Source organism: Leptinotarsa decemlineata, unplaced genomic scaffold (genome assembly GCF_025532065.1).
Source record: "Leptinotarsa decemlineata unplaced genomic scaffold, Ldec_3_MD MMD2_tig00026307_RagTag_RagTag, whole genome shotgun sequence".
NCBI classification, from domain to species: Eukaryota; Metazoa; Arthropoda; class Insecta; order Coleoptera; family Chrysomelidae; genus Leptinotarsa; species Leptinotarsa decemlineata.
Genome location: NW_027412681.1, coordinates 15,874,064 through 15,890,793, shown reverse-complemented (window position 1 = coordinate 15,890,793; position 16,730 = coordinate 15,874,064). Strand labels below are relative to the sequence as shown.

General features: G+C 35.2%; 2 protein-coding genes across 2 annotated transcripts in view; both read right to left on the bottom strand.

The window, feature by feature from the left end:
* LOC111507211 (uncharacterized) overlaps positions 1–16,730 on the bottom strand; it is a 46,161-nt gene that overhangs the window by 16,912 nt on the left and 12,519 nt on the right. The window lies entirely within an intron of this gene.
* Positions 1,591–5,050, bottom strand: LOC141485125 (histone-lysine N-methyltransferase SETMAR-like). Its single transcript, XM_074181179.1, has one exon. The coding sequence runs from the start codon at positions 4,555–4,557 to the stop codon at positions 3,502–3,504; it is 1,056 nt and encodes a 351-aa protein (XP_074037280.1). The 5' UTR covers positions 4,558–5,050; the 3' UTR covers positions 1,591–3,501.

The following is a 16,730-nucleotide window of genomic DNA, read 5'->3' as shown; positions in this document are numbered from 1 at the left end:
CAAGTACTGGTTGTGGCGGCTTCTCTTCCTTGTGGAGCTTTTGCTGTCTTCTAGCTTAAGCCTAAAGCCATTGGGAGTCCCTTATCTTGCGTAAAGAATTCGTCCTTCAGTTAGAAGTAGCAGTTTCGTCCACAGCATCCTAATAATTCCATGATTACTTGTATCGGTAAGTTTGTTCTATCTTTTAGGTCCCCATCTTCGGATAGCTTCTTTTGTATGATTTGAAGTGCTTATTCGACAGGAACGTTTCCACGTCGAAAATGATCAGTTGATTCTGCTCTTTTACTTCGATTTCATCTAGCAGTTCAACAAAATGCCTTGACTTTTTCACAAAAGATGATGCTTTTCTTTGCAGTGGTAGTGCAATTATTGGTAGTAAAAATCTGGACAAGTTCTGAGTGGCTGAATCTCTGGAGCTAATGATCGGTCTGAGCGGAACATCCTTTTTGTGGATTTTGAAAAGTCCATACAAGTGAGGGGGCTTACTGTGGTGCGGCGTTAGCGATGATCTCTTTTTTTCCGAAAAATAGATTTGGTGTTTTTTCAAAGTCTGGTACAACTTCCTTTCAATTGATGCAGTAGGGTCTCTTACGATCTTCATGTATTTTCCTTTCTGAAGCACCTCTTCGATATTCTGTTCGTAGCGATCAGTATCCATCACAACAGTAGCGTTTCCCTTATCTGCAGGTAAGATCTTGATGGTGTTGTCTCTACGTAACCCGTTCAGGGCTCTTCGTTCTCCATTGCTGATGTTAGAAATTGAAACTACACCAACGTTCCTGTCGAAGAAGCACTTCAAATCATACAAAAAAAGCTATCCGAAGATGGGGACCTGAAAGATAGAACAAACTTACCGATACAAGTAATCATGGAATTTCTACGATGCTGTGTACGAAACTGTTACCTCCAATTGAAGGACTAATTATTTACGCAAGAGGAGGGACTCCCGATCGCCACTTTCACCGGTTATAGTCAATATATACATGGAGTGGTTTGAAACTCTGGCCATTGAAGATGCCCACAAAAAGCCCCGAGTCTGGTTGAGATACGTAGACGACACCTTCATAATATGGAACCATGGGAATGCAGAATTAAATACTTTCCTGAAGCACATCAACAACGTAAGTCCTTCAACCACTTTCACAATAGAGAAGGAAGTCTACAACGAATTGCCTTCCTTAGATGTATTGGTGAAGAGAACCGATTCTAAATGGGAAACATCTGTATATCGAAAACCCACTCACACAGGACAGTATCTGAGCCAGAAATCCAACCACCATCAATCGACTAAGAGAGGAATCATCAAGACTCTACTAGACTGTGCTTTCGGGCTCTGAAATACAAAGGAGGGTCTCGAAAAGGAACTAGGCATCATCAAAAATGACCTTCAACGGAATGGTTACTCCAGAGTGATGGTAGAACAGGCTTTAGCTAGAAGACAGCAAGAACTCCACAAGGAAGAGAAGCCGCCACAACCAGTAATTGTACTGGTTGTGTTATACTTGGAACCAATCCAATTGTAATTGGATTGGTTTCAAGTATAACATCAGGACCTGCTTCAGATCTGGGAGCACTATCCGTACCAGCCTCGCGAAAACCAGGCCACCAAACGCGGACTGCGATTCCAAGAATTGCATTTACCGGATACCCTGCGAGTGCGGAGAATCATGCATCGGTGAAACTAAGAGGTCATTGAAAGTTCGCATTGCTAAGCACAAGAAACACACACAGCAAGGAGAAACCAGCAAATCCGGAATAGAAGAGCATGTTTGGACTTATCAACATAACATCAAGTGGGCTCAAGCTGAAATCATCCACAAGGAGGAACACTGGTTTAGGAGAAAATTCAAAGAAGCCGCGTATATGTTGTCCAACAACGCATTCAGCCAAGCTAGCGTAGAGGTACGTAACATATGGAAACCTCTAATCAAGCGGAAAACGACCAACTCCCGCTAAAACCAATGAAGCGGAGAAAGGGAAGAGGGGATAGGTGAAAGCACTCGAATGACCTATAAATAGTCAGATCTCGGAGGAATAAGTCTAGTTATCACCCGAAGACGATTGTGGATACTAACAATCAAAACGTCGTGACGTAACTTTTGTTTGGAATCTATTAATTTTTATTTTTCATTTTTTGTTAATAATATTTTTTAATTTTTTAATTTTCAGCTTGTATTAATATTTCTATTTTTTTATTTTTTTGGTTGTTGCTTGTATGTTATTTCTTTGTAATTTCAGTTTTTTGTTCAATAAAATTGTTATTTTTTGGTTTATCTTTTTTAATTTTTTTACAGATTCTTCCAGGGATTTCAAATCAATTTATATTATATTAGACAATGGAAGTCCGAACTGATGAAATACACCACGAAACATTGTCAACCACCTTCAAACAAATAGACAAGAAATTTAAAAAAAACTGTATATTTGGGAAAAAACTCAATGCTTCAATTATGTTTTTCACTTCTCAACATATTTGATTGTTCATCAAAAATATAAGTTTTTTTTTCAATTTTTCCAGCAAGAATCTTTTCTAAAGCCTTCAAGGGGTAGCTTCAAAAAAGGAAAAAAATTCGGTTTCTATTATAAACTTATCAAGGTCATTTATAAACTGAAGAAACATTGTTCCCACACACCATGAATGCAATTTTCTTTGTTGAAGAAGATTGTTGAACAGTGGATGTGTTTGTATATGAGGATGAATGTCGTCGAGAAGAATGTTGCACTCCTGGTGTGTGACAACAATGTTTGTGTTGAAATCATTCTACACCAGAGGTTCGGATATAGAAATGAGTCTACCAAAAAAAAGTCATTTATGAAAGCGTTTTACAATAAATTGATACTGAAAAACACGAGTCGAAAGGTAAGACCTCCAAGACCTTGTTAGTCCTTAGCTCGCACAAGTTTCGACTTGTCGTTTGTAGGGGTGCGACAGCTGGTTAGCGGAAAAAAAACATATTTTGAACAAATTAACACCATAACATATTTTCAAGTACCTACAAGCTTTCATTCACAAGCACATTACACAGTGTATACAGGGTGTAACTGAATAAGTGTAAAACATTCAAGGAGATGATTCCTCATCGAAAAAAAGATAGGATCTTTCATATAAAGAAACTTCATTGGAGCATCCCTTGTTAAGATACAGCCCCTTAAAGGGGGTACATACAATTTGTACAACAATTTTTTCACAAGTACTGAAAAAGTTACAATATTGAAATTAACCTGACGTTTTGTACTACCAAAAAGAAACTTAGCCAGAAATTTATTTGGTTTACCCCATGGTTGTAAGGGGGTGGAAAACACAACCCTTAAAAATTTCCAATATAACTTTTTGTCTTATTATTTGTTCACCATTTAAAAATGTATTTCCGATAGCCTGTTTCATTCTGAATAAAAAATGTCTCTTGGGTGTTTTGTCCAAAATAAACCAGTTCGCAGCAAAACATTATTTTACGAACAACTACAGAGATACATCGTCATAAATGCGAACTGGATTTATTGTTATTTTATAGTTAGTACCTGCATTAAACACACAACATGTAGTAAATGTTCAATATGTCTACCTTCAGACATTACGCATGCGTCTAGACTTCGGCGCATTGAGCCACGTATTCGCTCAAATATTCCTGGAGTCTCTCTGATTACCCTGCACGCATCGATGATGCGGTTTCTTAAGTCATCTACATCGCGAACAGGAGTACGATAAACCAAATGCTGTAAATGGCCCCAAATAGAGAAATCGAGAGGATTGAGAACCGGGGATCGAGCGGGACAGTTCTGTGGTCCTCCTCGACCACTCCACTGATTTGCATATGTTTCAGTTAAATGCTGACGTGCTACTTGACTAAAATGGGCGGGAGCCCCATCATGCATTAAAAACATATTCCTTCTGACGCCCAAAGAAACTTCCTCCAGCAGTACTGGATGCACTTCTCTTAAAAATTGAACGTATGCCTCACCATTTAATTGAGGAGATAGAAAATGAGGCCCAATTAAATCATCCCCAATAACTCCGAGCCACACGTTAAGAGAAAACTGTTCTTGATTGTTAGTTTCGACAATAGCGTGAGAAAAACTACATTCGTCTATGAATTCAATCGTCTTCAGAAAGTCACAATTTCTTCTAATCATTTCCAGCATCAAATTGCAAAATTCAAGACGGTTCGGAAAGTCTCGTGGTAACAGTGTCTGTACTCGTTGCAGATGGTGAGGGTATAAGAATTGTTCCTTTAAAACTCGAAATACCGACATATGATCAACATTTAGCTGGAAAGCAATCTTTCTAGTACTGGTAGTAGGTTGTTCTTCAATCAAATTAAGTACTGCTTCCTCAAGCTGTGTTCGTACTTCTCGATGGCGACCACAATCCTGCGTTCTTTTGTCGAATGAACCATATTCTCGTAATCGTTGATGAAGTGATGAAGCAAAGTGAAGCAGTGAAGGATGCTGCCGTTGAGTATACATTTCAGCATATCTTCTGAAAGCTTCTAACCCATTCCCTTGCGACAGACCGTGAACGTAATGCATATCAGCCATTTCCTCATTTGTGTATGCCATTTTAGTAACAAGTGAATTATTAAAGTAACAAATTAAGAACAGAACAACACACAATTAGTATTAATTCAATTTCGAAAATTCACAAACTGACAGCGTCATACCAATTTAATTGTCACTATCGCTAATAGCGCCCTACTAGATAGATTAGTTTCGTATTTTCGCATTTATGACGATGTATCTATGTATCTATGTATCCTGAAATAATGTTTTGCTGCGAACTGGTTTATTTTGGGCAAAAAAACCCAAGAGACATTTTTTGTTTAGAATGAAACAGGCTATCGGAAATACATTTTTAAATGGTAAACAAATAATAAGACAAAAAGTTACATTGGAAATGAATTTTAGGGATTGCGTTTTCCACCCCTGACAACCATGGGGTAAACCAAATAAATTTCTGGCTAAGTGTTTTTTTGGTAGTACAAAACGTCAGGTTAATTTTAATATTGTAACTTTTTTAGTGCTTGTGAAAAAAATTGTTATACAAATTTTATGTGCCCCCTTTAAGGGGCTGTATCTTAACAAGGGATGCTACAATGAAATTTCTTTATTTTCTTTATTTTCTATCGTTTTTTTGATGAGGAATCACCTCCTCAAATGTTTTATAATCATTTAGTTACACCCTGTGTGGAGAAATTTAACTATTTTATGATAATTGCTGTCTATATATAATTAAGTATGTAAAGTTCAAGTTACATATTGTAATATTGTTTCTACACAGGTGAATCTCGCAACAAGCTCTTATATCATATACATTCTGTAATGTGATAAAGTGGTGGGTTTGATTTGATTCAAAATTTATTTTCTCCTACCACCAAACTATCCATAACCTGGGCTGTCTTTCGGTTGATATCTACTAGTTCGCCATCTTACATTATCCGCCATATTGGATTTGAAGTGACTTTATTTTATTTTTCGTATTATTTCCAGCAAACCCTCCCATCAAATACCCATATAGGAGTGCATTAAAATATTAGTACATCATCTTGGGCGGTCCGGTCCGTTTTCCTCAGAGCAAACCCTCTCATTTCATACCCATATCATGGGCTTGTGATGTACTCTTTGGAACCTTTGGTGTAGTAATGAATATTACTGGAGTTTTTTCCCAACACCAAATCGTTATTTTTACGATTTGGTGTAAAAATAATGATTTGGTGTTGGGAAAAAACTCCAGTAATATTCATATCATGGGGGCGCATAAAAGAACGACAGGTCACAGTCAAGTATCGATACCGTAACCAATAATAACCTGCTAACAGGTATATGGCGGGAATAGATACGACATTAACAGGTAATAACATTTCGGCCAATAACATCATATCGACAAAAGAGGCGGATTACCTGAGTTAACATAAATAACAACCTACGAATTAGAAATCACTAGTCATAGGTGAATCATCAAGATGAATAAACCTCTGCAGAAGCCAGCCACTCGTGCTTGCGAAACGTTAGGATGAAGTTCCAAACTAGGACGGCCTTCACTGAAAACCCTGGCTGCGAAAGCCAATTTATCACTTGTTCAATTAATTTATTTTAAACCTGAAGATGACATAGACTGAATAAGATCCTTAATTCAAGAAAGTAAATAAAAAAATGTCTATATATATATATATATATATATATATATATATATATATATATATATATATATATATATATATATATATATATATATATATATATATATATATATAAAGCTGCTGGAAAATAATTCCATGAAAATCAAAAAATAAATAGATAAGTACTCCTTGATCATTCCCATATTGATTTCATTTTAAGAGCCACCGGTATACAGCTGTTTCAGCCTATTGGGCATCGTCAATACCGGGCAGGCGGTCCTCGATTGAAGACAAAATGGGAAAAACCAAGAAAATACTTGTATATACTGTATATACTGTATACCGGTGGCTCTTAAATTGAAATCAATATGGGAATAATCAAGGAGTACTTATCTATTTATTTTTTGATTTTCATGGAATTATTTTCCAGCAGCTTGACTGCATTAACCTGTCTAGATTTCATATCATTTCTAGAAACATGTGGATTCGTTTTCCGATGGCATTTCAGGTTAGCTTCCCAATTTTCTGCTACCGCAGTTGTCGGTTGATTGATCAAACCACCAACAGTGACATAAAAACCTGGCAAGTTGACTTGGGTGTTACACCAATAGGTGTTTCCACTTTTGTTTCGCTTTTCGCTTGCGTTTACGCAGCTATTTTGTCAACAAAACCAAATATAAAAAAAGTGAGTCCAGTGATTCCAGCGACAACATATCTTTGCACGATGATTCCTCATTAACAAGCTCAGATGGAATTAAAAACCAGGAGATTGCTTCACAGGAAGATAAAAATTATTGTATTGTGTGTAATGGAAATTATTCTAAGAGTAAAGAATGGTACCAGTGCGATATTTGTGATAATTGGGCACATGAAGGTTTTACAAATTCCTTGCCAAAATGTTTTTAGTTAATCATTTCATAAGGATACTGATTTTTTTTTTTAATTATAATTGTATTAAGATGCTCAAGAATATTGTAAGATTGTGATTTGAAACTGATGAATAACTGTGATTTCAATAGAAATAAGAAATGTTCAAGTTTGATTAAGTTTTTATAAGAGATACATAGTTTATTAAGAGATTGTTATTTCTGAAAGACTTTTTGTTTTGTAGCATTACAAGGTTTCCAGTTATTCAATTATTTCATAATAGAGACTGTTTATTAAAAAAATGTACATTATATTGCTTAAGATTGTTGTAAGATTGTGATTTAAGGCTAATGAATAACTGATTTTCATAGAAATAAGCAATTTTACAGTTTGATAAAATTTATACAGCGTGACTCACGGTCGATGGTAGGTTATACGTTTCTGGAAAACACAAAGCATGATTTTTCTGAAAATTTCACCTCTCATATTTCCTTACCTGTTTTATCGATCTAAAATATTTTCAGCATTGCAGCGTTGCCACTTCTATCAAAAAGTCCTATGAATTATATTTCTTTAAATGGAATACCCCGTATATTAATACATTTTTGGAATCGCTCTGGTATTTTAATACTTTTTTGTTAATAATATCCTATACCTATCTCTATCTGTTTTCGAGATAAAAAATAAATTGTGCTAAATATGGTCCAAAACATAGCCCTAATTGAAATTAAGTACATCAGTACTCTCAATTCATGAAAAGTTGATATTTTGATGATAGTTTGGATAAACTCGAAATATTCAAATAATAGCAAGAAATCGACTCCATATCATACAGGGCGTGCTAAAATTACTATTATTTCCATTGTGCATAAAAGTAGTCGAAAGTTCATTTTTTCAAATGAAACCCCTGTATATTACTCGATAAATTGAAAGATGGTGAAAAATGCTTCAAGATGATATACATGTCCCTATACCTAAATCGTCAAGTTTTCTTAATAAGGCCGTTTTTGTGGAAAAATAGTTATTCACGTTTTACCTACAAGTGTTGAAAGTGGCATTTTATTTTGTGAGTGGGTATTATTGAAAAACGAGCGTCAGCAAGTGGAGCAAACTCAGGAGCAAAATAAAATCACTTTTAACAAATGTGTCATACAAATTTTTTTGTATAACGTTACTGCTGATAATAAAAAAAATTATAAATCTTTGGGTTACAAGGCATATGTTACAACTACATACGCCAACTCACGTTATTTTAAGGAGGATTATTGGTTAGTCATGAAGGACTTTCTACAGTTGGACTGAATACTACTTCGTCATCGTCAGTAACTTCACAGGGATTTAATATTACCAATAGCACGAACTGCATGTGTGAACTTTTCTAAATGATTTTTTGGTAGGTGTTCTGATTAAAGTGTTTCTATCAAAGAGATTTTCAATAACAGTTGTGCAAAAAATAATTTTTAAATAATTTGATTTCTAGGTAGCCGTGGAAATATCAGGCAAATGACAGTTTGGTGACTTTTATAAGTAATTGATTAATGGTAATTACCGGTGTTTCAAAAAATCTCCAAAAATGAATGCAAATATTGATTATTCAAACGAAGTTCTTATGAAATTATTTATTATACACGGACAGTGTGATCAAATCATTGCCAGAACTTGTAGAAAATTCAACCAAATGTATCCTGAATTAACACCAATGAACGAGAGGAAGTTTGTAAGATTACAAAATAATTTCCTTAGCTATGGCTCCATGTTAAAAGCGCCTTCAACATTATCAAAACCTGTTACTTCAAATGAGGACAATACTGTTAACGTTTTGACATATATTTATGCATATCCCGAAGCTTCCATTCGCAGTACAGAAAAAGATTTAGGTGTATCACATGCTTCAGTACAACGAATTTTGAAAAATCACGGAATGCATCCAAAGTTCAAGCTCTAAAAGCAGAAGACTTCGAACGTTGAATGCATTTTTGTGAATCCCTTTTGATTCATACACAGAAAGATCGGGAATTTTTGTCAAAAATAATTTGGAGCGACGAATCAAAATTTACGAGGGTTGGTATTTCCAATAGAAGGAATAAACATTTTTGGGCTGATCATAATCCTCATGTTACAAAAGAAATGGGTTTTCAAGAAAAATTGGACCTGAATGTTTTCTGTATTCTGAAGAACAATAAAATTAGCTTTTTTATTTACGAAGACACACTGAATGCAGAGAGATATCTCCAAATATTAAGGACGACTGTAACCGATTTTCTTGAAAATTTGCCTTTAAGGAATATAGGAATTCGTGGTTTCAACTGGACGGAGCGCCAGCTCATTCCACCCAGGAAGTTTCCAGGAAACTTGACGAACTCTTCGACGATCGTTGATTTAGGCGTTTAGGGCCGTGGGATTGGCCACCGAGATCACCCGATCTCACGTCACTTGACTTTTTTTATGGGGTGTTTTAAAAGAAAGGGTATACAGTACTCCAGTGCCTACCAAAGAAGAATTGCGACGGCGAATAGTGCGGAGTATTGAAGATCTGTATCCTCAGGAAATTGAAAAAGCAACCACAAGTCGCGTACAAAAAAACATTTTAAAGTGTTTAGAATGAATGTAATGGACAACATTTTCAGCATTTATTGTGAAAATGTGATATTTTGTTTACAATTTTGTTATTTTGAATCATCCTATTCTGTTATTGTCTGTACTTTCACATGTTTCAGCCCACAAAATCTTACTTTTCACCTAGAAATGACTGATTTTTGGTACAGTTGTTCCCTGGAAACTTTGAGCCATAGTTAAGGAAATCATTTTGTAACCTTACCTTGTAACCTAACCTTGTTAATTCAGGATATATTTGGTTGAATTTTTTACACGTTCTGACAATGATTTGATCACTTTGTTCATGTGTATAATAAATAATTTCATAAGAGCTTCGTTTGAATAATCGATAATTGCATTGATTTTGGAAGATGATTCGAAACACCGTCGATAACTCTTTGTAAATTACTTATAAAAGTAACCGAACTGCTATAAGCTTGATAATTTCACTGCTACCTAAATCCAAATTCTAAAAAAAAATTATGTTTCTAGAAGAAGCGACTTTATTGAGAAAACTTGACGATTTAGGTATAGGGACATGATATATCATCTTGAAGCATTTTTCACCATCTTTCAATTTACCGAGTAATATATAGGGGGTTTCATTTGAAAAAATTAACTTTTGACTACTTTTATGCACAATGGAAATAATAGTAATTTTAGCATGCCCTGTATGATATGGAGTCGATTTCTTGGTGTTATTTAAATATATCGAGTTTGTCCAAACTATCATAAGAATATCAACTCTTCATGAATTGAGAGTACTGATGTACTTAATTTCAATTAAGGCTATGTTTTGGACCATATTTAGCACAATTTATTTTTTATCTAGAAAACAGATAGAGATAGGTATAGAACATTATTAACAAAAAAGTATTAAAATACCAGAGCGATTCCAAAAATGTATTAATATACGGGGTGTTCCAAAAAAAAAAGTTGATCGATAGAACAGGTAAGGAGATGTAAAAGGTGAAATTGTCAGAAAAATCATGCTTTGCGTTTTCCAGAAACGTCTAACCTACCATCGACCGTATATATATACGGTGCACGGTGTTTATTAAACATGTGGAAAAAATTTAAGGACCATTCCTTGGACTATTTTGAGGATATTTTGTTACGTATAACGGGTGTAACGCAATCAGAAACGATCCTGGTGTTTTTGAAAGAGTTCGGGAGTCGATGAGAAGAAGATTGGATTCTTGCATCCGAGCGGGGGTAGTCATTTTCAGCAGTTCTTGTAGATTAAGAAACATTGCATGTAATTTTTGGTAATAAATTGGTATTGTCGAAATTATTTTTCGCTCCGTATCTTCGAAACAAAGCGCCCTATCAAAAATCATTAAAGGATAAAAATATCCATTCTTAGAATAGTTCTTTAAATTTTTGCCGCATGATTCGACATTGTCTATGTTATCTTCAGGTTTAAAACATAATAATTGAACAAGTGATAAATTGGCTTTCGCTTAGGTAATAACTTAAGCTTTTCTCAAGTTATACAATTTCAATATTAGATTGTTCAACCTAGATTAGTTTAAGTTATCGCTTCTGTCGGGCGTCCCGAGACGCAAAGGTTATTTTTTTATCTACTATAACAATGTAAATGTGTCTGTAGTGGAAAAACCTGAATTGTCTCTGTGAAAAAGGGTATCTTCGCTTCTAGTTAAAATTGGTGAAGATACAATATCAAAAATTTTTGAAGAAAACAATTTTCATCCATATAAATCACAATATATCCATACGTTAAAAACTGGAGACTACGTCAGGCGACTAGAATTTTGTTTTCTTAGCCAAGTAAAGCTAGAAGACGATCCTCTTTTGGCTAGGAAAGCGAATTTTCCGACGAAACTACATTGACGTCTAATGGAACAGTGTCTTCGCAACTGGGGCTGGCCCTTTTTCGACAGTCTATGACCTTTCAATAATATCTAATTTTTTTACTAAATCAGTTGCATGATTCGCTTCGTGGTCTTCCAAGACATGAACGATGGAAGTGAGGCAATACTAACTTAATAATATCTTTGATGAAAGGTTAATTCATAGATATTCCGATATTTTTGGATTATTTGGCCATTAGATTTTTCCTTCTGGGGTTACTTGAAAGAAAACGTATATCAACACAGGCCATTTACAAATGTGGAACTATCACACGTTTGATACGCAATTAACATTATTAGCACTGTATTTAAGTAGTTGATAATTATTGTAGAAAACATAATTTGGTCATGTATCAATAATTTTAATGCATCATCCGAATGATGCAACATCGAGGTTAAAAGACGTGAAGGTTATCAACATTTCAACGAATAAAGAGATAACAGATGAAAGTTTCCCATATTTTCGAAAAAAAAATACCTTACTGTTGGATAAAATCAATATTGTCGTATACGACTGGAAAAAAAAATCGATATCTGATAGTTGCATTTTAGGTTAAAGCCCATGCAGAACTTTTTATATAGAATAACTAGAAAACTTTGCCAATCCCATGTTTAGGAAAACTGTTTCATGCGAACTTCGAAATGCAAGGGTACACGATTCATGTTGAATTTTGAAGTAATGAGATACTACTTTTGGTATCACAAAATGGTTTAGTGAGACAGCCATCTGTGTCACCTGATCTCTCACCATTGCATTTCTTCTTCGGATGCCCAAGTTTTCACTAGTATCCCTGAAAGCTGTGACAGATTGTTGCAGATGGAAAGCCATTTGCCGACTTCGGACAACTTCAATAATGTAGTGGAATATTCGAAAAATACGTACATTCGATTAGCGATTTTTGTTTTTGTTGGTTTACTCGCCTCAAACTATGGAGAGGCTATGTGAGTGGTACATAAGAGATGAAGTACTAGTTCACAACCCACTTCATCAAAATCAGCATGCATATACTCCGGGAAGGTCTACTGATTCAGCCCTTCACCATGTGGTTGGCAGAATCGAAAGATCATTGGACAATAAAAATCCACCCTGGGTATATTCATAGATATGGAGGGAGCGTTTGATAAAACAACCTTTCTAATAATTACCCAGCAACTACACTCCAGGAATGTACCCCCGGTAGTAGAAGAATGGATACTCAAGATGCTCTCTAGTAGAGCAATAAGTATCAATGTAGAAGACATCACAGTGAAAGGAGTGGTCATGAGGGGATGTCCACAGGGAGGGATATTAGTAGTAGATTACAGCCGGTTCTGGGCTTCCCCCACCACTATGACGTCACGTGGGGGGGGTGAATGACCTGGACCGACCCATGCCTCCCCCCACCACTATGACGTCATTAACGATGTAATGGAGTAATTGAACGACATGTTCGACTCATGGCGCCCCCCCAACAACATCAAGGCGATATGACCTTGAAGTGTCTGGTGCATGAATCATTCAGATTTTTTTTCATATGAGATTTTGTATGTGTGACATAATGACGTAATTATATTTGGTTGGTGTGTGTGTGTGTGTGTGTGTGTGTGTGTGTTTGTGTGTGAATGCACGGTACAGGGTTTCATCATGTGCTTGTCTATGTACAAACATACGTCTGCATACTTCGAAGATCCTTCAAGTAATGAATGTTCCATCGGTGTGAGCCCACCAAGTTAGTAGTGGTGTGACGTCATAGCAGCAACCGTTCAACGGTAGGAGTAATGCGTATTCATCGGTATGCCCTCACCTCTCTCGATTCGGTGAAGGCTGTGACGTAACGCATCGCTCTAGTCTCGCTATCGATGGTGACACGCAGGCGGCCGAGGACTGTGTTAATGTCTGCCCTCTACGAGAGCGCAACGACCACTGCCTGTTCGTATCGATATCGCATCCAGTTGGGAGGTGGGCTTGGCTGTGACGTCAGGCATCTCTAGTGGGTAGCAACTAGCAATGTGAACCTTTCACGATTTCATGGTGGGGGTGACTCGCACTGTTTAATATAAAAGAAATGCCTGGCACACTATGAAATCAGTAGACGAATATATCTGCAGCAGTTAGCAATTGGTAGAGTGTTATTCAGTTCGTAATAGAAGGAAGACGGTGAGTGTATTTGTCTGTTGGAAATTGTTTGTATTTTCATACATATTTTCATGATGTCCGTTTCAAAAGTAGACTTGAATAAAATTAATAATTTGATTGTACAGGAGGTTGAAATACTAGAGCAAAAGGCCTTATCATCATTGCCAATTGATGAAGTGTACATAATTAGAAATATGTCAACTTATTCTACACGATTTGGTAAATCAATTTTATTAACTTTGGAAGATGTAAGCAATGATAAATGATTTAAAACATGGCTACCAGAACGTATTTCGTTGTAATTTAGTTATGACGATATAACTTGTATCAACTCATCGGGTGGTAAATATACGATGACGTATTTAGGACAGAGCCCACAAAGTTTTGCTGGCATGAAAACGCGATCTCTAGTCAAATTCAATATGATTGAATAATAATTGTAATTATTTATAGTGAATTTCTTTAGGTCATAGCCCACAAAGTTTTGCTGGTATGAAAACGTGAAATCTAGTCAAATTCAATATGATTGAATAATAATAGTAATTATAGTGAATTTCTTTTTGTTTTAATAATATTCGTATATTAGATGATAATTATATGGAAATATAAACATTACTAACTTAGTTGAATACACTCACTTTGTAACTACAAGTAAAATGGGAATGTGAGTTTTATATCATGGAAGCAAGTTGGAGGTTGCTTATTGTTTTTTTATTCGATTTCATTTCCACCATTCAAAGATGTGGATACGGTATGCAAGTCAAGATTGGATCGATGTTGTAGATCTCAAATCATCGGTTCAACATTTGCCGTCTAAATTGAAGGTGTTGGGTGATAGAGCCAAACATGCAAGCGTTAATGATATGAGTGTATGCTATGATGAAAAACAAATTGAATTATGTCTTCGTGATGCTGAGAACTATCGGAGTGGTGCAGAAGTTCGTAACAAATTTTTGGATAATGAATTGGAACTGTGGCAACTTTGTGAGGTTATGATTGAACTGAACCTGAGAAGATTCCTGTATAGCATCCAACCATACTTGCCAGAATGGATTATTCATCACTTTGAATTGAATGATGAAAATCGAGAGGAAATTGAAGATGGTCGCGAAAATGATGACTATGAGGAAGAAGTTATTTTAGATAGTCTGTATGTTCCTGTAAATCATAAATAATGTCAAATTAAAAACTTTGTATTATTTTCATGTTTTATTTATTCAAATCCTATTATATACAATAGAAAATGATTACAAAACAATAAATATGATATATATGAATTAGCAAAAAAAATTACAATACATGATATAAGTCAGTAACGAATGAAAAAAAAAATCATAAAACAGTACATGATAGAGTAGAAAAATTAAATAGTAACAATAATTTAAAGAGTGTCAATATCTGCTGTGAACTGAACCATCCAATGCATTGTATGTTAAAACTGTATCATGTAAAATTAATGCATATACCTACTTTAGTGTTTGGAAACTTGGTCTTCCTCGTCTCAAACTCAATCTTTATATCAATAGTTGATGATTTTGTTGCATTCGGTTGATGGGAACAATCGATGACGAATAGTGGATTCTCTCTAAATTGTCCAATGTCCATCAGAGGTTCACTCATATCTTTATCATAATAACTTTGCTGGAAACTCTCAAAAGCATAATAAGCAGGAGCATCAAGTTTTTTATCGAAATTCAAATTCCAACGCTCATATGGATAAACTTCAGAGTTCAAGTATACTCGAATACTATTGATATCAGCAGTTGTGAATTTTGTAATATCCTGTGTTCTATCTTCAGATGTGGTAGTACTTTGGAATGCGATGATGACAACACGAGGAGTTTCCAGAGCGTTAGTTGTTTTGATGGCCCATATGTCGAAGAAGTCCCACGTAATGATGGTAGTTCATAGAGGTCCCACATACGATAAGCCAACTTGATTTTGGCATTCAGACCGCTTTTGTTTATTCTACTCAAAAGTTTGAGCTTGTGTTTATCATCTGGAACAATATGTCTTATTTTCCATTCGATTTTATTTATTTCCAAATCAGCATCAACCTCACCTATATATGAGTTTTTGAATGATCGAACGATAATCAAAATCAATTCCTGTTTAGCATTCAAGATTTTGTTGTAATCTTCAGCGAAACCCATCGAATATTTCAGTGGTAGTTTTCCACTAAAAACATGACTGTTTGCATCCAAGATATCTTGTTTCAATTGTGAAAGTCCCCAGCCAGATGTCAATAATGTGTTAACATGTGATTGTCCACTTGTTCACTACCCATTTCGTAACGAATTTCATCAAAGAGAAATGCAATTGCATTATTCGAGAGATAGCATGTTTTCGCTACATCTTCACTGTTTGTTTCGAGCACCATTGTTATTTTCTCACTTTCAATCCAATCGATTTCAAAAATTTAAGATCACTCACAGACAGAGCGTTATGTGCTAACTGTTTAGCATACACTTGTGGAATGAGCTTCTTTTTATGCACACTTTTCTTTTATGCACACTTTTATTTTTGATAGTGTAGCTCGTTTTGGTTTGGGATTGTTCAATACGATTTTGTCTATTGTAAATAAAACCCATAACAATAGTTATTTGATTTTCTTCAATTCCAAAATAATGAAAATCTCTTCTTCACTTCCAAAATCGATAAGGTTATTTTTTTCATCCAAAATACGCACTGTAATGTTGTGAATCAATTGACGACCTTCTGGACTGACAGGCATATATATAATACTGTGTGGTTCTTTAGTAAGATTGTATCCAGGTTCAACATCAATATCGAATGAGAAAAGAATGTGGGATTCTTCACCATTTATATATGAACCAGATATTATATTGCAATCTAAGCGGATAGGTCTCACAGTTGTAATGTTTATTGGTAATGAGGATTCATGTATCTGTATCTATAGAATTTGGATGTGTCAGATCAATTTCATATTTGGATCGTATTTCACATTTGAATGTATTATTATTAGCGTGTAGATAGAAAATATCATCTGCAACGATATCAATTGGTTTTTTATCATGAAACAATCTGAACATGATATGTTTCTGTATGACGGTATTGATCTCTTCTATTAAATAAGCACCACATGGAATTTCAATTGTAAACTTTTGGAGTATCGATGAGTTGTCATTACTGATTCTAAAGCTC